Below are 23,105 nucleotides of genomic sequence, written 5' to 3' on the forward strand. Positions count from 1 at the left end.
GGTACCCAGGCTGGAGTGCAGTGTCACGATCTCGGCTCACTTCAACCTCCGCCTCTCAGATTCAAGCGATTCTCCTGCCTCAGCCTCTCAAGTAGCTGGGATTACAGGCTTCCACCATCACAACTGGCTAATTTTTGTATTTTTTAGTAGAAACGGGGCTTCGCCATTTTGGCCAGACTGCTCTTGAACTCCTGACCTCAAGTGATCCGCCCACCTTGGCCCCAAAGTACTACGGTTACAGACGTGAGCCACCGTGCCCAGCTCAGAACATTACCTTTTATTAAAATCTCTGTGGCTGCCATTTAAGAGCGTTTCCACTCACACTGATCCCTTCGAGATTATTATCTGTAGCTATATTTTACTTGCTAGTCTATGCTGCTTTCCTTTCTAACCAGTATCTTTTTTCCTCAGTCTTTATACCAAGTATTTTGCAGCTGTATCCTGTAATTCTACCAAGGTTTCTTCTTTGTGATAAATGGCCAGTTGGCTCGTCTTTAAAAAAATCTCTTTCAGCTGGGCACAGTGGCTCACGCCTATAATCCCAGCACTTTGGGAGGCTGAGGCGGGCAGATCACTTGAGGTCAGGAGTTCGAAACCCCGTCTCTACTAAAAATACCAAAAATTAGCTAGGCATGGTGGTGCGTGCCTGTAATCCGAGCTACTTGGCAGGCTGAGGCAGGAGAATCGCTTGAACCTGGGAGGCAGAGGTTGCAGTGAGCTGAGATCGTGCCACTGCACTCCAACCTGGGCGACAGAGTGAGACTCCATCTCAAAAAAAAAAAATTTTTTTTCAAGAGATTTTCTGAAAGGAGAGGGAGTAAAAAAGTAGAGGGTTGAAAGTGGTTTAATTCCTTAAAGGTGAGAACTCTATTTGGGTTTGTTGTTATTGCTCAGAGCCTCTGTTGAGTTCCCTTCTGAGGAGGATGCCAGAATTAGAGACTCTGGAGATCATGAAGTTGGTGAATTGCCCAGAGACCTTCACACCAGACATGAGATGCATCATGGGCGAGTCTCCTGCAGTGCAGGGCTACTTTGTCCTGGCAGGAATGAACTCTGCTGGCCTTTCATTTGGTGGAGGAGCCGGAAAGTAAGTCTTTCTCCCTCAGAGTCAGCTGTGAACATAAGTCAGCTTGCTGGGTCTCTTCCCTTCTAGAATTACTTGTTAATATGATGTGTGGTATATTTAATCTAGTATGTTAAGACTAATAAGAAGATACATGTAATTTTGGAGTTGTCCCCTGCATGGGAGACTCCCCATGTTCCAGAAATGTCATCTAGCAAAATGTTTTTGCAACTCATCTTTTGGAGTTAGCCACAGATCCTGTGGGATATTCTTTTATACTTTTTCAGTTGTAACAAATATTGGTCATTTGAGTGTGTATTTGAGTTTGGTAGCCAAGTATGTTGATTGAGGTAGGTATCTGAACTAGGTAATACACGGTTTGTTTTTTAGACAGAGTCTTCCTCTGTCGCCCAGGCTGGAATGCAGTGACATGATCTCGGCTCACTGCAACCTCCACTTCCTGGGTTCAGGCTATTCTCCTGCCTTAGCCTCCTGAGTAGCTGGGATTACAGGCGTGTGCCAGCACACCTGGCCAATTTTTGTATTTTTAGTAGAGACAGAGTTTCTCCACATTGGTCAGGCTGGTCTCGAACTCCTGACCTCAGGTGATCCATCTGCCTTGGCATCCCAGAGTGCTAGGATTACAGGCGTGAGCCACCCGGCTCACGTTGAAACTTTTTTTTTTTTTTTGTAGAGATGGAGTCTTACTATGTTGCCCAGGTTGGTCTCAAACTCCTGACTTCAAGCAATCCCCTGCTTTAGCCTCCCAAAGTTGTGGGATTACAGGCATCAGCCAATGTGTCTGGCCAGCTTATATGTTAAATACCTCCTAGGGAATCTTATCATCTGGGGTAAAATCCTCATAGTAGTCTTTTCAGAGCAGTACACAGACCCATGTTCGTTTCTTCCAGAAAAGTTAAGGAAATTTCCCAAAACCATTCAACTGGTCTGTGGCAATTTAGGGTATTTTGATTCTATTAGTTCTCAATTTGTAGAAATTAGTTTTATCTTCTCAAATCTCACACCTGAGCCCCAACAAGTGCCCTTTGTCTATATAGGTACCTTGCCGAATGGATGGTACATGGTTATCCCTCAGAAAACGTTTGGGAATTGGACCTGAAACGTTTTGGAGCCCTCCAGAGCAGCCGTACCTTTCTGCGCCACCGGGTCATGGAAGTCATGCGTAAGTGAAGCATTATCGCAGTTGCTCCTAGTTGCAGGTGTCTTCCCGGTGGTCCGTGTTGTCATTCAGAAGGAGCAAAGTTTTCCTCAGTTCTTTAACAAGCGCTTTGAGTTGGGCATCTGATTTGACTGTTTCAGGCCTGAGTAAGGGGCTTTAAGCACCTCGTGATATATACATAACATTTTCTTCAGTGCATCGGACCTTGTTTCCTTCTGGGAACAAGAAAGTAGAATAGGATTTACAGATGGTACATAGCAGCTTCCTAAATATTCTAAGCAATGCATTCTTCCCAGTTTGCCTTGAGAGCCCCTATGTCGAAGTGAATGCTTTCTCACTCCCACTTTTTTTTTTTTGAGAAAATGCTTTCTCGTTCCCCACTTAGTTTTTTCTTTCCAAGTCAGAGAATTTTTCCACGTTATTCTCAGAGCTTCAGGCTTCCGTGAGTGACTTTCATCGTTAATCCACCCTACAGCAGCGAGATTGGGAACCACTTCTCATATAAATACAAAACATACATTCCTGCTCTCACTCCCTTGTTCTCACCCTGCTGCAACTTTGAAGGATTGGCCACTTCGTCTTAATTTGTTATTCTACCTTGATCTCTGATTTATTTTCTAGGAAACCCTTAGAAAGCTTTTGTATCAGGAATTGAACTAAACCATGTGGGTTCAAGTTGTAATTTCATTTTCCTGTACTGAGGAGCTGTTCTCAGACTTTGCCAAATGATATCTAAATATTTTGGATATACTTATGCTCAGCACTAAGTTGCTGTGTTGGCTGTGACCACCATTCTTGGTTACAAGTAAACTGTTAGTTTGGTAGTTGAACAACATTGATGGTGAGGACTCTGGATGGCCTTTAATGCCTGAGTGCTCACTTTTGGCCTGGGAAGAGGATGTACATCCATGGAGATGAAGGGCCTAACAGCGATATGTTTAACTGCTAAGGTTCTTTAATTTTAGCAAATACTTTGGTTAAAATGTTGAACTTGGCTGGGCGTGGTGGCTCATGCCTGTAATCCCAGCACTGTGGGATGCTGAGGGAGGCAGATCACTTGAGGTCAGGAGTTTGAGACCAGCCTAGACAATGTAGCAAAACTCTGTCTGTACTAAAACCAAAACCAAAAAATTAGCCATGCGTAGTGGCACACACCTAAAATCCCAGCTACTTGGGAGGCTGAGGTAGGCGAATCACCTGGGGAAGTTAAGGCTGTAGTGAGCCATGACGGCGCCACTACATACTCCAGTCTGGGCAGTGGGACTGAGACCCTGTCTCAAAAAAATAAAAAATGAAAGTTGTTTTTTTTTTTTTTTAAAGGTGAACTATTATAAGCCTAGATTTCCCCACCTATCGTTACTTTGGAACCTGTGCAAATCGTAATTGAGCTTGAGTTTCTCCTTGGTGATAGGACACTTTTGGTAACCTTCTCCAATTCTCATGAAATAGAAATGGCAGACACATAGAAAATAGGGAAGGTGCCAGGCGCGGTGGCTTATGCCTGTAATCCCAGCACTTTGGGAGGCCGAGGTGGGCGGATCACTTGAGGTCAGGAGGTCTAGCCTGACCAACATGGCAAAACCCTGTCTCTACTGAAAATATAAAAATGTAGCCAGGTGTGGTGGTACGTGCCTGTGATCCCAGCTACTTGGCAGGCTGAGGCAGGACAATCACTTGAACCTGGGAGGCGGAGGTTGCAGTGAGCCAGTATTGTACCACTGCACTCTAGCCTGGGCGATAGAGTGAGACTCCGTCTCAAAAAAAAAAAAAAGAAAAGAAAATGGGGAAGGTAGAACCTAAAGTACCAGGATATGGACAGATTGTCACCATGCAGAGAACCCCACCTGGCTTCCTTCTGTCTCCCAGCCTCCCCCAGCCTTGATGTACCTTTTGTTTGGAATGGTGTGAGATCAGGTCTTCTCTTTGCAAGGGACCACAGATCACACTTTTCTGGCTTTTTTTTTACTTGTTGTTGTTGAAGATTGGACATTAAGGGAAATGAATCCCCCACGCCCCGGCCCGAGACAGTCTTGCTCTATTGCCCAGGCTGGAGTGCAGTGGCACAATTTCGGCTCACTGCAACCTCTGCCTCCTGGGTTCAAGCAATTCTCCTGCTTCAGCCTCCCGAGTGGCTGGTATTACAGGTGCCTGCCACCATGCTTGGCTAATTTATGTATTTTTAGTAGAGACAGGGTTTCACCATGTTGGCCAGGCTGATCTCGAACTCCTGACCTCATGATCTGCCCTCCTTGAACTCCCAAAGTGCTGGGTTTACAGACATGAGCCACTGCACCTGGCCTAAGAGAAACGAATACTGACCCTAGCTTTGTTGTGTGAATAATGTCATTGGTACAATAGAATGTAACTTCTCTGATTTCAGAGCCACCTAATCAAGCTACAATACATAACCTTTCACTTGAGAAGTGAGTTATCAGGGAGGAAATGTCTATAATAGGTCTGAGATCCTAACACAGGCACGATGAAGAATTGAGTGCTGTTGGCCGGGCGCGGTGGCTCAAGCCTGTAATCCCAGCACTTTGGGAGGCCGAGACGGGCGGATCACAAGGTCAGGAGATCGAGACCATCCTGGCTAACACGGTGAAACCCCGTCTCTACTAAAAAAATACAAAAAACTAGCCGGGCGCAGTGGCGGGCGCCTGTAGTCCCAGCTACTCGGGAGGCTGAGGCAGGAGAATGGCGTGAACCCGGGAGGCGGAGCTTGCAGTGAGCTGAGATCCGGCCACTGCACTCCAGCCTGGGCGGCAGAGCGAGACTCCGTCTCAAAAAAAAAAAAAAAAAAAAGAATTGAGTGCTGTTTTTTCGCACTTTGTTACCACCTGTGTCCCACTTAGTAACCTTCATCTCTGCTATGAAGCTTAGCAAGGTTTAGGACCCTGACTTTTCTCCCAACTAATGTGGAATGCTGAATGTGAATACAGGCCGTGTCATGCCGTGACACGTAGCTCTGTACCTCCAGGGAGGGACGACAGCAGCTTGTCAGGATTGTCTTTCCTTCTGGAGCATGCCTGATACACTCGGTAATTTTGAAAATTAGACTCCATTAGCCTGGAAATTGGGCTGGGCACAGTGGCTCACACTTGTAATCCCAGCACTTGGGAGGCCGGGGCAGGCAGATCACCTGAGGTCAGGAGTTTGAGACCAGCCTGACCAACATGGAGAAACCCCATCTCTACTAAAAATACAAAAAATTAGCCTGCCGCGGTGGCGCGTGCCTGTAATCCCATCTACTCGGGAGGCTGAGGCTGGAGAATCGCTTAAAGCTAGGAGGCGGAGGTTGCGGTGAGCCGAGATTGTGCCACTGCACTCCAGCCTGAGCAACAAGAGCAAAACTCCATCTCCAAAAAAAAAAAAAAAAAAAAAACTACGTTAGCCTGGAAAGCTCTTTTGAATAGAAACAACTTCAGAGTCTAGTGGATATTGGCTACTCAGGTCGCGAATCTGTGTCTTGGGCTTTGATAGACTACTCTTGTCTGTCTAGCTTTGATGTATGATCTGAAGGTTCCCCGCTGGGACTTCCAGACCGGTAGGCAGTTACGCACCTCTCCTCTCTACGACCGGCTGGATGCACAGGGAGCCAGGTGGATGGAGAAACACGGATTTGAGAGGCCAAAGTACTTTGTTCCCCCTGACAAGGGTAAGAAGTCACATTCTCATTTTTGCTTTTTTTTTTTTTTTTTTTTTGTACTGGGAATTAATAAAATGTATTTTCAAGTGCATAAGCTAGAATGTGTTACAGAAGAATAAGAACCACCTGGACTACACTAAACTGTACAGGGAGACTCCCCAGTGTAAGTTCCCTCATTTTCTTTCCACCTTGTGATTTTTCCATTCCGTAGACCTCCTGGCATTGGAGCAGAGCAAGACTTTCTATAAGCCAGATTGGTTTGACATCGTGGAGTCTGAAGTCAAGTGCTGTAAGGAAGCTGTGTGTGTCATTGACATGTCCTCTTTCACAAAGTTTGAGATAACAGTAAGTATTTGGGAACCAAAATAATGGATTAGGAAACTGCATATTTATTGAATGCCTTTTGTTTTTCTTCTTCAAAACTGATTCCTGAGTGGGTGCAGTGGCTCATGCTTGTATTCCCAGCACTTTGGGTGGCCAAGGGGGCATGGATCACCTGAGGTCAGGAGTTCGAGACCAGCCTGGCCAAGATGGTGAAAGCCCGTTTCTACTAAAAATACAAAAATTATGGCCAGGAGTGGTGGCTCACACCTGTAATCCCAGCAGTTTGGGAGGCCAAGACGGGCAGATCACCTGAGATCAGGAGTTCAAGACCAGCCTGGCCAACGTGGCGAAACCGTCTCTACCAAAAATACAAAAAATTAGCCAGGCGTGGTGGCGGGCACTTGTAATCCCAGCTACTTGGGAGGCTGAGGCAGGAGAATTGCTTGAAACCAGGAGATGGAGGCTGCAGTGAGCTGAGATTGCACCGTGGCACTCCAGCCTGGGTGAGAAGAACGAATGTCTCAAAAAAAAAAAAAAGAAAGAAAAAGCCGGGCGTGGTGGCGGGCACTTATAATCCCAGCTAGTAGGGAGGCTGAGGCAGGAGAATCACATGAACTCAGGAGGTGGTAGTTGCAGTGAGCTGAGATTGTGCCACGGCACTCAGCCTGGGCAACAGAGTGAGACTCCATCTAAAAAATAACACAAAAACAAAAAACTGATTTCTTAAGAATTCTGGTATATTTTTGTGTTTCGTCTGTATCGTAACATTTTTCTGAAATTTTAGCTACTTGTTTCAGATTTTTGATTTGCTGGAGAGGCCTGTTTATCATAAGAATCAATAGCTAGCATTGCCTGGAGCTTCTTGCAGTGGAGTACGTCTGCAAATGTTGTCACGTGGGAATTGGCTGATTGAATTTTCTCAGTGAGGTTCGTTGCTGGTGGGGCCATGTGGCCCAGCCAGGTGCTCTCACGCTCACTCTCTCTTGTTTCATTCCCTAACCCTGCAGTCCACTGGGGATCAGGCATTAGAAGTTCTACAGTACCTCTTTTCCAATGACCTGGATGTGCCTGTGGGCCACATTGTGCATACCGGCATGCTCAACGAGGGTGGAGGGTATGAAAATGACTGCAGCATAGCACGACTGAACAAGCGCAGGTGAGATGAGCTGCCGTCCTCTCTGCTCCCTCCAACACATTGATTCCTTAGGGGTACGGTAGCAGAGGCTCTCAGGAGCTTCTCCAGGAACCATAAATCCCAGGGACTAAGAATCATTACATGAAATCAAAACCAGTTTATTAGCAGTCCTAAACAAAAAGAAATCACCAGGAGGAAAATTTTAAAAAGCCCACCAGATTCTGTACCCTAGTGGGAGAAGATGCCTTGTCTTGTCTTTTTTTTTTTTTTTTGGAGACAGGGTCTGACTTTGTCACCCAGGCTGGAGTGCAGTGATGCAATCATGGATCCCTGCAGCCTCCACCTCCTGGGCTCAAGTGATCCTCCCACCTCAGCTTTCTAAGTAGCTGGGACCGCAGGTGCCACCACCACACCCAGCCAATTTTTGTGTATTTTGTAGAGATAGGATTTTGCCACATTGCCCAGGCTGGTCTTGAACACCTGAGCTCAAGCAATCCGCCCACCCTGGCCTCCCAAAGTGCTGGGATTACAGGCCTGAGCCACTGTGCCCAGCCGATGTCTTACATTAATAAATCTGTATAATTTCTTGGCACTAACAGGAAGCTAGAATTTTGTTTTGTTGTTAGGTGGTATATCCTAGAATGGTGCTACTGGCCTTCTGTGAAAGCTAAGAAATCTTTTCCTAGTGTTTGCCTCATTGCTTTGAAACTAAATAAGATTTGATTGTTTCCTGATCCTTTTTCTGCTGCCTGCTTTTGATTATTTTGGGGTCTAACTTTTCAGTTTCTTCATGATCTCTCCAACCGACCAGCAGGTCCACTGTTGGGCTTGGCTTAAGAAACACATGCCGAAAGACAGCAACCTGCTTCTGGAGGACGTCACCTGGAAGTACACAGGTACGGGGGCCTCAGGCTCTGCCACGTGGAAAAGGCCAGCAGATGCAGATATGTCTTCCACGTTTGCCTTCTTTACATTTGACCCTCAAAAATGAACATTAGAGTTAGCATAGAAGAGGCTCTCTGGTCACAGGAAATTGATCTCTAGGGCGCAGTGGCTCACGCCTGTAATCCCAGCACTTTTGGAGGCCGAGGTGGGCAGATCACTAGCTCAGGAGTTCAAGACCAGCTTGGCCTATATGGTGAAACCCCATCTCTACTAAAAATACAAAAATTAGCTGGGCATGGTGGCACATGCCTGTAGTCCCGGCTACTTGGGAGGCTGAAGCAGAAGAATCACTTGAATCTGGGAGGCAGAGGTTGCAGTGAGCCCAGATCGCGCCACCGCACTCCATCCTAGACAAGTGAGACTCCGTCTCAAAAAAAAAAAAAAAAGAAAAGAAAATTGAAGGCTGGACACAGTGGCTTACACCTGTAATCCCAGCACTTTGGGAGGCCAAGGTGGGCGGATCATGAGGTTGGGAGTTCAAGACCAGCCTGGCCAACATGATGAAACCCCATCTCTACTAAAAATACAAAAATTAGCTAGACATGGTGCACGCCTATAGTCCCAGCTACTTGGAAGGCTGAAGCAGGAGAATCGCTTGAGTCTGAGAGGCGGCGGTTGCAGTGAGCCAAGATCATGCCATTGTACTGTAGCCTGGGCAACAGAGCAAGACTTTGTCTCAAAAAAAAAAAAAAAAAAAAAAAAAAAGTAGATTTCTAAGACTTTTTTTTTTTTTTTTTGAGACAGGATCTTGCTCTGTTGCCCAAGCTGGAGTGCAGTTGCACCATCGTAACTCACTGCAGCCTCAACCTCCTGGGCTCAAGCAGTCCATCCACCTCAGCCTCCAGAGTAGCTGGAACCACAGGCACATGCCACTGCACCCAACTAATTTTTAATTATATTTATTTATTTAAGTATTTGTTTATTTATTTTGAGATGGAGTCTCACTCTGTCGCCCAGGCTGGAATGCAGTGGTGCGATCCCCCCTCACTGCAACCTCTACCTCCTGGGTTCAAGCGATTCTCCTACCTCAGCCTCCTGAGTAGCTGAGATTACAGGCACATGCCACCATGCCAATTTTTTTTTTTTTTTTTTTTTGAGACGGAGTGTTGCTCTGTCGCCCAGGCTGGAGTGCAGTGGTGTGATCTCGGCTCACTGAAAGCTCTGCCTTCCAGTTTCACGCCATTCTCCTGCCTTAGCCTCCCAAGTAGCTGGGACTACAGGCGCCCACCACCACGCCCAGCTAATTTTTTGTATTTTTAGTAGAGACGGAGTTTCACCATGTTAGCCAGGATGGTCTCAATCTCCTGACCTCGTGATCCACCCACCTCAGCCTCCCAAAGTGCTGGGATTACAGGCGTGAGTTATTTTTTATATTTTTGGTAGAGACAGGTTTCACCATGTTGGTAAGGCTGGTCTCGAACTTCTGACCTCAGATAATCCACCCACCTTGGTCTCCCAAAGTGCTCAGATTACAGGCATGAGCCACCATGCCCAGCCCCTTCCTCTTTTTGTAGGTGAAGTGTGAAATGAGTTAGTGCTTTGGTTTCTATTTGTTTTGTTCACTGCTCTGTCCCCTACAGCTTGCATGTAGGAGGTCATTTATTTTTTGAATGAATGAGTAAATTTTAAAGTTGTTTTTTTTTTTTTAATGAGTACCTAATTTTTCTTTTTTTTTTTTTTGAGACGGTGTCTTGCTCTCTCACCCAGGCTGGAGTGCAGTGGCGCAGTCTCGGCTCACTGCAGGCTCCACGTCCCATTCTCCTGCCTCAGCCTCCCAAGTAGCTGGGACTACAGGCTCCTGCCACCATGCCCGGCTAATTTTTTGTATTTTTAGTAGAGACGGGGTTTCACCATGTTAGCCAGGATGGTGTCGATCTCCTGACCTCGTGATCTGCCCCATCTCGGCCTCCCAAAGTGCTGGGATTACAGGCCTGAGCCACCGCGCCCAGCCATGAGTACCTAATTTTTAAGGATGACTTGGTTCCCTGATTTTCTCACCCTCAGCCGTCTCAACTTAACCCCTCCCGCCCTCCCACCTAACTGATCTTGCCCCTTGGCCCCACCAGCGTTTGCTCTCCCAGGGCCTCATTCTCAATTCCTTGTAGTAGCGAATATGATTTACATCCTGCTCCTGGATTGGCATACTACAGAATGTTACTGAATAAAAGTCATGTTCTAGCCTGGCTTAGGATGGATGATGTGTAATTAGCACAAACTGATATCCCAAACACCAGTGTCTGGAATAATGCTTTCCTTATGTAGTAAGCATTAGGATATCTTTGAAGTGGATTTAGCTTCTCCGAATTTAAAGTCTATATACTTTTTGGTTGGGCAGATCTCCTCCAGGTACTGATTTGGGGTTGGGGCTTCTTCCATCACTTAGCCATGCTGGGAAAAGGAGGGGAACGGAAATTGTGTGGGCAGTTATGGCCAGCCGTGCTGCATTCACAGGCCCTGTTGGCAGAGGTGTATTCACCAGAATCGGGGTGCTTAGCATCCATCCTTGGAGTGCCTAAGCAAAGGGACGTATTCCTGGTCTCGGCACCCAGGCCTGGCTATAGCTGAGCAAGTCTACAGTAGACCTTTCCGATTGGCTCACCTGTTCAGCAGGAGAGCTGGACATCTCTTGTTCTTTTCCATTTAGCCCTCAATCTGATTGGCCCTCGAGCTGTGGATGTGCTGTCCGAGTTGTCCTATGCCCCTATGACTCCAGACCACTTCCCAAGCCTCTTTTGCAAGGTGAGTGCTGATAAAGTTCTGTTTTTAAATGGGTAGAGAATGTGTCTTTCATAGTGGTGGCAGCTCCCTGTTCTTACTATGGTGTTAACACCCACAAAGAGTGTCTTGGCTGGGTGAGGTGGCTCATGTCCCAGCACTTTAGGTGGCCAAGGCAGGTGGATCACCCAAGGTCAGGAGTTTGAGACCAGCCTGGCCAACATGGTGAGACCCTGTCTCTGTTAAAAATACAAAAATTAGCCAGGTGTGGTCACACACGCCTATAATCCCGGCTACTTGTGAGGCCGAGGCACGGGAATCACTTGAACCCAGGAGGCAGAGGTTGCAGTGAGCCGAGAACACACCACTGCACTCCACCTGGGTGACAGAGTGAGACTATGTCTCAAATAAAAGAGTGCGCTGGCCAGGTGCAGTGGCTCACGCCTGTAATCCCAGCACTCTGGGAGGCCGAGCTGGGCAGATCATGAAGTCAGGAGTTCAAGACCAGCCTGGCCAACATGGCGAAACCCCATCTCTACTAAAAATACAAAAATTAGTCGGATGTGGCGGTACATGCCTGTAATCCTAGCTACTCGGGATGCTGAGGCAGGAGAATCACTTGAACCTGGGAGGCGGAGGTTGTAGTGAGCCAAGATCATGCCATTGCACTCCAGCCTGGGCAATATATTGAGTGAGATTCTAGCTCAAAAATAAATAATAAATAAATAAATACAAAAATTAGCCAGGCGTGGTGGTGCATGCCTGTGATCCCAGCTACTCGGGAGGCTGAGGCAGGAGAATGGCTTGAACCTGGGAGGCAGATGTTGCAGCCATTGCACTCCAGGTTACTGCACAAGATTGCGCCATTGCCCTCCAGGTTAAGTGACAGAGCAAGACTCTGTCTCAAAAAAAAAAAAAAAATGTGCTGCCCTTCATTAGCAAAGAAGTGACTGAGTATATTTATTTGTTGTTATTATTTTGAGGCAGAGTTTCACTCTTGTTGCGCAGGCTGGCATGCAATGGTGAGATCTCGGCTCACTGCAACTTCCACTTCCGGAATTCAGGCAATTCTCTTGTTTCAGCCTCCCGAGTAGCTGGGATTATAAGTGCCCACCACCATGCCCTGCTAATTTTTTGTATTTTTAGTAGAGACAGGGGTTCACCATGTTGGCCAGCATGGTCTTGAACTCCTGACCTCAGGTGATCCGCCCACCAAGGCCTCCCAAAGTGCTGGGATTACAGGTGTTAGCCACTGTGCCTGGCCTTATTTGTTTATTTTTTACACTCCAAGCTTTCCTTATTTGATAAGCATTAGGATATCTTTGAAGTGGATTTAGGTTCTCTAAATGTAAAGTCTGTATGCTTTTTGGTTTCTGTAGCACTGGATTAAAATTTGAAGTTACAGGATTATGACGCACACAAAAATGCCTGTCGAAGTTAGGTCCCTTCTCTCCATGCGCTGTGGTCTCTTCTCTGTACACAGAGTAACTTCTGTGTCTGTGGCATCTTCAGAGAAGAAATGGCGTAGGTGAATCTCTGAACTTCTTACATAATTTTCTTTCCTGTAAGTGGCTACCAGAGCTGAGTGAAACAAACTGTAATTGAATGAAAGCAATGACAACAGAATCCTCCCCAGGAAGCAGCTGATTAGAGACAGCCAGACAGACAGACATCTTGGCAACCTGTAACCAGCATTCCAGGCAGTTACTGATGGAGACTCTTGGAAGTTCACTCAAAGTTGGTAACACCTACAAATTGTTTCACAGTTTTCCTTCTCCGAGGCAAAGTGAAGCAACAGTAAACTCTCCACTGTTAGCCGTCAGTGGACCCCTCCCAGTGTTCGCTCTCCTGCTTGGAGGAGTGACCCGTATGCTCAACACCCGGCGAGTGCCACATCCTGTCAGCCTCCTATGGAAGCACTTCACTTTAGTGCTGTCCGGGACTTTCCACTTTCCTTTATAGGAACAGTGATTGCATCAGTGGCCGCTGTTAGGGAACTGAGCATCTATGTAACATGTCCTGAGAATCGGAAGCCCGTCTTTGACCCCAGGATAGCAGATGAATCATGTCTGTGGGCATCCGGCATCATCTTTTGTATGGCAGGTGGCCAGGGTTTGTCTGTTGAGTTCCCCAGAGAAGACACTCGCCTTATCCTCATTGTGCCTGCAACCCCTGACTAACACAAGGACCTGGCAAAGAGGAATATTTTGTGCTTGTCAAAGACTTCCCTCCACTCTCCACCATCAGCTTGGCTAAAACTCCTGAGATGGTAACAGTAGAAAGTAGAGGTGTCACAGAGGCAGTGCTCCATTCTCAGTGCCTCAGGACCTGGAAATTCACCGCTTTCAGGATGAAATTCTTGCCTTGGCGTCTGTTTCACTCAACAGTAAGCAGAGGGTGCAGCACTAATGAAAGGTTTCCCCAGGCGTCCCGCCTTAACAAGCAATGTGAGTGCCCAGGCTGACTGCTATCTTTGTCCCTGCAGGAGATGAGCGTGGGCTATGCAAATGGGATCCGGGTGATGAGCATGACGCACACAGGAGAGCCAGGATTCATGCTGTACATCCCCATAGAGGTGAGAGGGCACCCTTCCCTTCTTCCCACAACCACTGTGGGGTGCCGGCACTCCCGGCATTCACCAGCACTGGCAGGTTTGGAGAGCTGTATCTGATTGGGCCTTGGGAACTGAGGTAGGCTGCATTGAAGAGATTTGACCATTTTTAACTAAGTTATGTAAGTTTTTTTGAATAGGTAATACATTTAAAAAGTCTTTGGCGCCGTCTGATCAGTTCTCACCAACTGTCACCAATAATATTAGTATTTAATATGGCACTTGAGATTTGTATGCATATTGCAAGCAAATTTATAATTAATTTTTTTTTTTTGAGACACAGTCTCACTCTGTTGCCCAGGGTGGAGTGCAATGGCATGACCATGGCTCACTGCAGCCTCGACCTCCTGGGCTCAAGCCACCCTCCCACCTCAGCCTCCCGAGTAGCTGGGACTGTAGGCATGTGTCACCATACCTGGCTAATTTTTGTAATTTTTTGTAGAGACGGATTTTGCCGTGTCACTCAGGCTGGTCTCAAACTCCTGACCTCAGGTGATACACCCACCTTGTCCTCCCAAAGTGCTGGGATTATAGGTGTGAGCCACCATACCCAGCCAAGCCCCCTTTTTAAAAACAGAAATGGAAGCATACTGCTATTCGTCATCCTGTTTTGTTTTTTTTTTTTCACTTCACAATTTTTTTTTTTAATTTGAGACAGAGTCTCACTCTGTCACCTAGGCTGGAGTATAGCGGCATAATTTCAGTTCACTGCAACCTTTGCCTCCCAGGTTCGAGTGATTCTCCCGCCTCAGCCTCCCAGGTAGTTGAGATTACAGGTGCACACCACCATGCCTGGCTGAATTTTGCATTTTTAGTAGAGACGGGGCTTCACCATGTTGCCCAGGCTTATCTCCAATTCCTGACCTCAAGTGGTCCACACACCTTGGCCTCCCAAAGTGCTGAGATTACAGGCGTGAGCCACTGCACCCAGCGTCACTTCACAATTTGTCTTAGAGCTCTTTCTTTGTTAGTACCTAAAGAAAAAGAGCTTCCTTGTTCTTTTTTTCTTTATTTTTTAACAGTGGCATAGCATTCCATTCATTCATTCATGCATTCCATTCATTCTAATTCATTCCGATACTAATAGACATTTATGATATTTCTAGTCTTTTACTGTTATAAAAAGGTCTGCAGGCTGAGTTCAGTCTAATCATATGCAAATAGTAATAGTTTCTTCTTTTTCCACAATCTTTTCTTTCCTTTTTTTTTTTTTTGAGATGAAGTCTCACTCTTATGCCCCAGGCTGGAGTGCAGTGGCGCAATCTAGGCTCACCGCAACCTCCGCCTCCCGGGTTCAAGCGATTCTCCTGCCTCAGCCTCCCGAGTAGCTGGGATTACAGGGCGTGCCACTACACCCAACTAATTTTTGTATTTTTAGTAGAGACGGGGTTTCACCATGTTGGCCAGGCTGGTCTTGAACTCCTAACCTTAGGTGATCCGCCCACCTTGGTCTCCCAAAGTGCTGGGATTACAGGCATGAGCTGCCACACCCGGCCCACAGTCTTTCTTCCTATAATTTCCTTCCTTTGTCCTATTGTGACAGGTAGCAATGATTGTAGGCATGCTTGTTTTCTTCTTGATGTTAGTCATATTACTTTTAGTGATAGGTTTTCTCTTAAATTTTTTTTTTTATTTTTTGTTTTTTGTTTTTTTTGAGACGGAGTCTCGCTCTGTCACCCAGGCTGGAGTGCAGTGGCCGGATCTCAGCTCAGTGCAAGCTCCACCTCCCGGGTTCACGCCATTCTCCTGCCTCAGCCTCCCGAGTAGCTGGGACTACAGGCGCCCACCACCTCGCCCGGCTATTTTTTTGTATTTTTTTAGTAGAGACGGGGTTTCACCGTGTTAGCCAGGATGGTCTCGATCTCCTGACCTCATGATCCACCCGTTTCAGCCTCCCAAAGTGCTGGGATTACAGGCTTGAGCCACCGCACCCGGCCTAAATTTTTTTTTTTTTTGGTGAGATAGGGCATTGCTCTGTCACCCAGACTGGCTTATTGCAGCTTGACCTCCCAGGCTGAAGTGATCCTCCTGCCTCAGCCTCCTGAATAGCTGGGACTACAGGCATGTACCAACATCCCCAGCTAATTTTTTAATTTTATTTTTGTAGAGGCAGGGTCTTGCTATGTTGCCTAGGCTGGTCTCAGATTCTTGGACTCTAGTGATCCTCTCGCCTCAGCCTCCCAAAGTGTTGAGATTACACGTGTGAGCCACTGCCTCAACCTTATTTACTACTATTTTTTAGTGCAGTGGCATGATCATAGCTGACTGCAGCCTTGAACCTCTGGGCTCAAGCAGTCCTCCCACCTCAGCTTCCTGAGTAGGTAGGACCACAGGTGCCCAGCTATTTTTTTTTTTAAATTTATTGTTCAGACAGAGTCTCCCATTGTCGCCCAGGCTGGAGTGCAGTGGCACTATCTCGGCTCACTGCAAGCTCTGCCTCCCAGGTTCAAACGATTCTCCTGCCTCAGCCTCCTGAGTAGCTGGGACTACAGGCGCACGCCACCACACCCGGCTAATTTTTTGTATTTTTAGTAGAGACAGGGTTTCACCGTGTTGGCCAGGATGGTCTCGATCTCCTGACCTCGTGATCTGCCTGCCTTGGCCTCCCAAAGTGCTAGGATTACAGGCGTGAGCCACCGCGCCCGGCCTATTTTTTATTTTTTTATAGCAATGAGAGTCTGCATATGTTGCCCAGGCTGGACTCTAACTCTAGCCTCAAATGATCCTCTCATCTCAGCCTCCCAAAGTGTTGGGATTACCAGCATGAGCCACTGTGTCCAGCCCTCTTTTAACTATTTGAGCCACTGTGCCCGACCCTTTTTAAATTATCAAAGCACAGATATATCAGCGCGTGAAATTTCTTTTTTTTTTTTTTTTTTTTTTTTGAGACAGAGTCTCACTCTGTCGCCCAGGCTGGAGTGCGGTGGCCGGATCTCAGCTCACTGCAAGCTCCGCCTCCCGGGTTCACGCCATTCTCCTGCCTCAGCCTCCCGAGTAGCTGGGACTACAGGCGCCCGCCACCTCGCCCGGCTAGTTTTTTGTATTTTTTTTTGTTTAGGACGGGCATCACGTTAGCCAGGATGGTCTCGATCTCCTGACCTCGTGATCCGCCCGTCTCGGCCTCCCAAAGTGCTGGGATTACAGGCTTGAGCCACCGCGCCCGGCCAGCGCGTGACATTTCATCTGCTTTTCCACACTCAGAAGTATTATAACAATATGAAGATGAAGAGATTGTTCAAGACTTGGGAAGAGTTTAAACAGATGCAGCTGCCATGCTTGGCCTGTGCAGACATGTTGATTCTGAAGTGCCACCCAGTGGTTCAGGTGTTGTCACCTAGATGCTTGTGGTCACACCTCATCAGGAAGGGGAGACTCTGTGGCTCTAGCAGCTTCATCCCTGCTTGGAGGCCTTGGTTTCAGCTTTCTGATTTCCCTGAGCTGTTGCCTTTCTTACGATTTTTCATGAGTCAAAGAGATTGTTTGTGCCACGCTTGGGTTCTCTATAAGCTGGCTTTTGTCCAGGAAGCTTATGTTTGTCTCTTTGAGAAGAGGTCTTCCAAAACATGGGGGCACATGGCAGATTCTCGTTTTGTTCACACTAAATCTCTGGTATTTTGTGAGAAGAATGAGTGAATGATGGAGACCCACTCTTCTCTTTGATTTTGCCATTAGTCATGTAGTTGGATCTGGCCCAACGCTTGTCACCTGGTTACCTCTTTCTTCCTTGGCCATCCTCTTGGCTAAAGAACCGGGGATTGAGCTTGAGGTGGGAGAGCACCACGCTCCCCAGAGACGCCAGCTCTGTCTTCTCATTCTGCCGCGTTCTGTGGGTCTCCTGCACCCACCTTGGCTGATTCAGGTGTTTCCCTTATACACATACCACAGGCGAGTGTTGCATGCAATAGCTTGGATTCCTTTTTTCCACATTTAAAGTTGTCTTCCCGGCACAGTGGTTCATGCTTGTAATCCCAGCACTTTGGGAAGCAAAGGTGGGCGAATCACCTGAGGTCAGGAGTGCTAGAGCAGCCTGGTCAACATGGCGAAACCTCGTCTCTACTAAAAATACAAAAATTAGCCGGGTGTGGTGGCGTGCGCCTATAATCTCAGCTACTCGGGAGGCTGAGGCAGGAGAATCACTTGAACCCTGGAGGTGGAAGTTGCATTGAGCCAAGATAGCGCCACTTCACTCCAGCCTGGGCGAAGAGCAAAACTCTGTCTCAAAAATAAAATTAAAAAAAAAAAAAAATGAAATGAAATAAAATGAAGTAAAATAATTGATTGTAGTGGTCTGTTTGGTAGATGCCTGTTCAGCTACAGTGGTGCAGTTTATAGAAACATACTGCGCTAGGATAAAGAACTGCAGTATTACTGAAGCTGGTTCTTTGCTATGTCTTGCTTTAGATTTCATTTTATAGTTTTTAAAGCAAACAGTGTAGTCTCATTTTTGTTGGACTTTATACTTAACAGTGTATGTTCAGACAGGGATTGAATATTTGCCTTCCGTTTGGAAAACCTTCTGTTCACTGATCTGATAATATACATGTTTCTGAAACCAAGAAAAGAGCAGCTTGAGAGCCTGAATGCTATGGGACATGAGCAGGCGAGCCCTGCCTTCCTGGCTCCCCCACCGTCATCCGATGTGTGCACACGTCTCAAGTTACGTGTGAGAGCTGGGCCTCACAGCTTGGGCCAGCACATGAGGGCATGACAGTGGTTGGGAAACTGGAGCAAAAGAACAAAGCCAGAATCAGATGAAGACCCTGGAGCATTAGTGGACTGTTTTAGAAATGATGATGAGACTGGCCATTTACCAAATGGTAAGAGTGCTTCTACAAATTATTATGTAAAAATTGCTGTGTGCTAGAATTACCACACGAGACATTTTAGAAAGGTAAAAAGACATGGATCCTGCTCTCATGGAGCTTAAGTCCAGGCTGGGGTGACCCCAGCTCATCACCCCTGGGCTATGCCCTGAGTGTGTCAAGGATGAGACATCCTGGGAGTTTTATACGCCTCCTCTCTTGTCCATGTTAATAGTGTGAGCCATCAGCTCTTCCAGACATGCTTCATGCTTAATTCTGAAGGTCTACTGCTTACTAACTTTCCATCTCTTCCTATAGTACGCCCTGCATGTGTACAATGAAGTGATGAGTGTTGGCCAGAAATATGGAATCCGGAATGCTGGGTATTATGCTCTTCGCAGTCTCCGAATTGAGAAGTTTTTTGCCTTCTGGGGTCAGGATATAAATAACCTCACCACGCCCCTGGAATGTGGACGAGAGTCTCGGGTGAAATTAGAAAAGGTACTGTGTTTTTTTTGTTTTTTTTGTTTTTTTTGTTTTTTTTTTTTTTTTTTTGAGACGGAGTCTCGCTCTGTCGCCCAGGCTGGAGTGCAGTGGCCGGATCTCAGCTCACTGCAAGCTCCGCCTCCCGGGTTCACGCCATTCTCCTGCCTCAGCCTCCCGAGTAGCTGGGACTACAGGCGCCCGCCACCTCGCCCGGCTAAGTTTTTGTATTTTTAGTAGAGACGGGGTTTCACTGTGTTAGCCAGGATGGTCTCGATCTCCTGACCTCGTGATCCGCCCGTCTCGGCCTCCCAAAGTGCTGGGATTACAGGCTTGAGCCACCGCGCCCGGCCAGGTACTGTGTTTATCCAGACTCCACTTTCACTCAGCTTCCTGAGTAGTGAATCCGCACTAGACTAGGAAGAAGAACTGATATGACAGGAAAAAGGAAAAAGATTGAGGCCTTGATGTTAGCATCAGGTAAATGAGAACGAAAACTTTATAGGGTAAAATATCTTCAAATGAAAACATAATAATGGTGGCTCATGCCTGAATCCCAGAACTTTGGGAGGCTGAGGCAGGCGGATCACCTGAGGTCAGGAGTTCGAGACCAGCCTGGCCAACATGGTGAAATCCATGTCTACTAAAAATACAAAAAGTAGGCTGGGTGCAGTGGCTCATGCCTGTAATCCCAACACTTTGGGAAGCTGAGGCGGGCGGGTGGATCATAAGGTCAGGAGATTGAGATCATCCTGGCTAACATGGTGAAACCCCGTCTCTACTAAAAATACAAAAAATTAGCTGGGCGTGGTGGCGGGTGCCTGTAGTCCCAAGTTACTTGGAGGCTGAGGCAGGAGAATGGCATGAACCTGGGAGGCAAAAACAAAACAAAACAAAACAAAAAATACAAAAAATAGCCAGCGTGGTGGTCGGCACCTGTAGTTCCAGCTACTCGGGAGGCTGAGGCAGGAGAATCACCTGAACCTAGCAGGTGGAGGTTGCAGTGAGCCAAGATTGCACCACTGCACTCCAGCCTGGGTGATAAAGCAAGACTCCGTCTCAAAAAAAAAGAAATAAAAATAAATAGACAACACTTGGTCAGGTGCAGTGGCTCACAACTGTAATCGTAGCACTTTGGGGAGGCCAAGGCAGGAGGATCACTTGAGCTCAGCCTGGGCAATACAGCAAGACCTCGTCTCTGTATTAAAATTAAAAAACAACAAACAAAAAAACCCACTTATTTCTAGTACTTTCTGGGAGGCTATTCCGAGTTAATTATGGTGATGCATTAATATGCCACGAATATTTGTACAAACTAGTCATCTTTTGGTCAGCTGCCTAATTTTTGTGGGCTTTTTCTTTTGTTTTTGATTTTGAGGTGGGGTCTCTTTCTGTCACCCAGGTTGGAGTGCAGGGGCGCAGTGTTGGCTCACTGCAATGCCCTCTCATGTTTAGGTGATTCTCCCACTTCAGCCTCCCAAGTGGCTGGGACCATAGACGTGTCACCACACCTAGCTAATTTTTTGTATTTTGGTAAAGACAGTTTTGCCACATTGGCCAAGGTGGTCTTGAACTCCTGAGCTCAGGTGATCCGCCCTCCTTGGCCTCCCAAAGTGCTGGGATTACAGATGTGAGACACCACACCCGGCCTAATTTTTTTGGTTTTTTTGTTTTGGGCAGATCACCTGAGGTCACGAGTTCGAGACCAGCCTGGCCAACATGGTGAAACCCCATCTCTAGTAAAAATATAAAAATTAGCTGGGCGTGGTGGTAGGCACCTGTAATCCCAGCTACTCGGGAGGCTGAGACGTGAGAATTGCCTGAACCTGGGAGGAAGAGGGTCCAGTGAGCTGAGATCATGCCACTACACTCCTACCTGAGTGACAAAGCAAGGCTCCATCTCCAAAAAAAAAAAAAAAGTAACTCATTTTGGGAAATATAAAAAAGGAAACTAAAATCACCCACATTTTGTCTATTTAAAGATAATCACTATTTTTTTTTCTTCTTTTCTTGAGACGGAGCTTCATTCTTGTTGCCCAGGCTGGAGTGCAATGGCACGATTTTGGCTCACTGCAACCTCTGCCTCCTGGCTTCAAGTGATTCTCCTGCCTCAGCCTCCCAAGTAGCTGGGATTTCAGGCATGTGCCACCACGCCCAGCTAATTTTGTTTTTTTTTTTTTTTTTTTTTTTTCAGTAGAGATGGGGTTTCTCCAAGTTGGTCAGGCTGGTCTTGAACTCCCGACCTCAGGAGATCCGCCCGCCTCAGCCTCCCAAAGTGCTGGGGTTACAGGCGTGAGCCAACGCAACTGGCCGATATGAAAAACATTCTTCTTGGCCGGGCGCGGTGGCTCACGCCTGTAATCCCAGCACTTTGGGAGGCCGAGGCGGGCGGATCACAAGGTCAGGAGATCGAGACCACGGTGAAACCCCGTCTCTACTAAAAATACAAAAAATTAGCCGGGCGTGGTTGTGGGCGCCTGTAGTCCCAGCTACTCGGGAGGCTGAGGCAGGAGAATGGCGTGAACCCGGGAGGCGGAGCTTGCAGTGAGCCGAGATCGCGCCACTGCACTCCAGCCTGGGCGACAGAGCGAGACTCCGTCTCAAAAAAAAAAAAAAAAAAAAAAGAAAAACATTCTTCTAAAGTACTGTACTGATAGGGTATTTTATTAAGTGAGTGAGTTTTTTTCCTAAATGTTTTTGTTCTATCTGGTCTTGTGACTTTATGTTTATAAAATAGGCAACAAAATGTGTACCTCTGTTGTTACAAAAATTACCAAGGGGTCTTTTATATTTCACATGCAGTTTTTCACATGGTGGAAATCACACCATTTCCCAAAAGCTGGCATGGTTGTGGTTGGAGGCGGCTGTGCCCCTCTCTGTGTCATTGCTGTGACACCAGGGGACCCTTCCCACGGTGCTGCTTTCTGTGCCCAGGGTCTTAGTGTCGCTGGATGACTTGGCAGTTCCTTTCTTTCTTAGGGCATGGATTTCATTGGTCGTGATGCCCTCCTGCTGCAGAAGCAGAATGGAGTGTGTAAACGCCTCACCATGTTCATCCTGGACGACCATGACACAGACCTAGACCTTTGGCCTTGGTGGGGAGAGCCCATTTACCGGAATGGGCAGTACGTTGGCAAGACCACCAGCAGTGCCTACAGCTACAGCCTCGAGCGCCACGTTTGCCTGGGCTTTGTGCACAATTTTTCCGAGGACACGGGGGAAGAGCAGGTGGTGACAGCGGATTTCATCAACCGGGGAGAGTATGAGATTGACATCGCGGGATACCGCTTCCAGGCCAAGGCCAAGCTCTACCCCGTCGCCTCCCTCTTCACCCAGAAGCGCCGAAAGGATGACATGGAGCTGAGTGACTTACATGGGAAGTGATGCCAGGGCAGCCTCACCTTCTCCCCATCATCTTGTCCTGGAGCGGGCGTCACCTTGGAGCTTTTCTTCCTTCTGCCTCCGTTCCTCTTATGGAGCTTTTGCCTCCCGTCTTTCATCTCCTTGATATAATTTTGAACTTGACCTACTTTAAAAATTTTTGCTCTGCAGCCTTCCTTGTCCTTCCACCTCCTCCTCCTAATATTCACTCTGGACTCTTTTTCCCTTCCCACCCCCACTCAGCTTTCATGGTGGCAGGAGGTGTGTCTGACAGGCAGGACAGAAACAAGCTCCACTGTGGACATGAGTGACGGTGACAGCTGCTTTCAAATTCTGCATCTCAAAGCAGAGCAAGCTGGGGTGGTGCAGGCCTCGGGGCACGAGTCCCTCTCCCTTGGGTTCCATTTTCTTGGAGCAGCCTATTAATTCTGCTGGGGTTGCTGTGTGTTGGATGCAGCCCTGAGGGGCAGCTCGTTCTCCTGTTCCGCTGTGCTGTGGGCTGGCACTCGATACCTCTGGCAAGAGGATGATCATCTACCTCACTGATGAGAGGCATCGCACAGACGTTCTCTGGTCTGTAGTGGAGATAAGCAGTTAACCGGGCACCACCCTCATCCTCCCTGCAGAAGTTGTTAGCAGACCTCTGGGCCAGGGCAGCCTCCCTATAATTTTCTTCATCTCTTGCTGATCTCTATAATAAGGTTGCTTTTTCTTTCTTAGTTGAGTAAGCAAGTAAGCCACAGTGGTTGAAAGGGAAAAACCATGTTGCCTTGTGTGTTGCTTTTCCTAGTCAAAAGGGTCTGACCTCAGAATGTCCCCG

The 23,105-nt window shown here is 47.3% G+C and overlaps 1 protein-coding gene across 4 annotated transcripts in view; it reads left to right on the forward strand.

The window, feature by feature from the left end:
• The window catches only part of PDPR (pyruvate dehydrogenase phosphatase regulatory subunit), a 47,764-nt gene extending 25,322 nt beyond the window's left edge, over positions 1 to 22,442 (forward strand). For 3 of the 4 annotated variants that reach the window (XM_009198688.3, XM_017954474.3, XM_017954475.2), the window contains 10 exons: positions 895 to 1,087; positions 2,122 to 2,246; positions 5,743 to 5,898; positions 6,101 to 6,234; positions 7,221 to 7,369; positions 8,132 to 8,244; positions 10,938 to 11,032; positions 13,494 to 13,583; positions 18,740 to 18,922; positions 21,884 to 22,442. In XM_009198688.3, coding sequence (XP_009196952.2) covers positions 895 to 1,087; positions 2,122 to 2,246; positions 5,743 to 5,898; positions 6,101 to 6,234; positions 7,221 to 7,369; positions 8,132 to 8,244; positions 10,938 to 11,032; positions 13,494 to 13,583; positions 18,740 to 18,922; positions 21,884 to 22,288 — 1,643 coding nt within the window. In that variant the 3' untranslated portion in view covers positions 22,289 to 22,442. The remainder of the gene's footprint in view (positions 1 to 894; positions 1,088 to 2,121; positions 2,247 to 5,742; positions 5,899 to 6,100; positions 6,235 to 7,220; positions 7,370 to 8,131; positions 8,245 to 10,937; positions 11,033 to 13,493; positions 13,584 to 18,739; positions 18,923 to 21,883) is intronic. The other variant, XM_017954476.3, reaches the window with a different exon arrangement.
• The last annotated feature ends 663 nt before the right edge of the window (positions 22,443 to 23,105 follow it).

Source organism: Papio anubis, chromosome 18, assembly GCF_008728515.1.
Source record: "Papio anubis isolate 15944 chromosome 18, Panubis1.0, whole genome shotgun sequence".
NCBI classification, from domain to species: domain Eukaryota; kingdom Metazoa; phylum Chordata; class Mammalia; order Primates; family Cercopithecidae; genus Papio; species Papio anubis.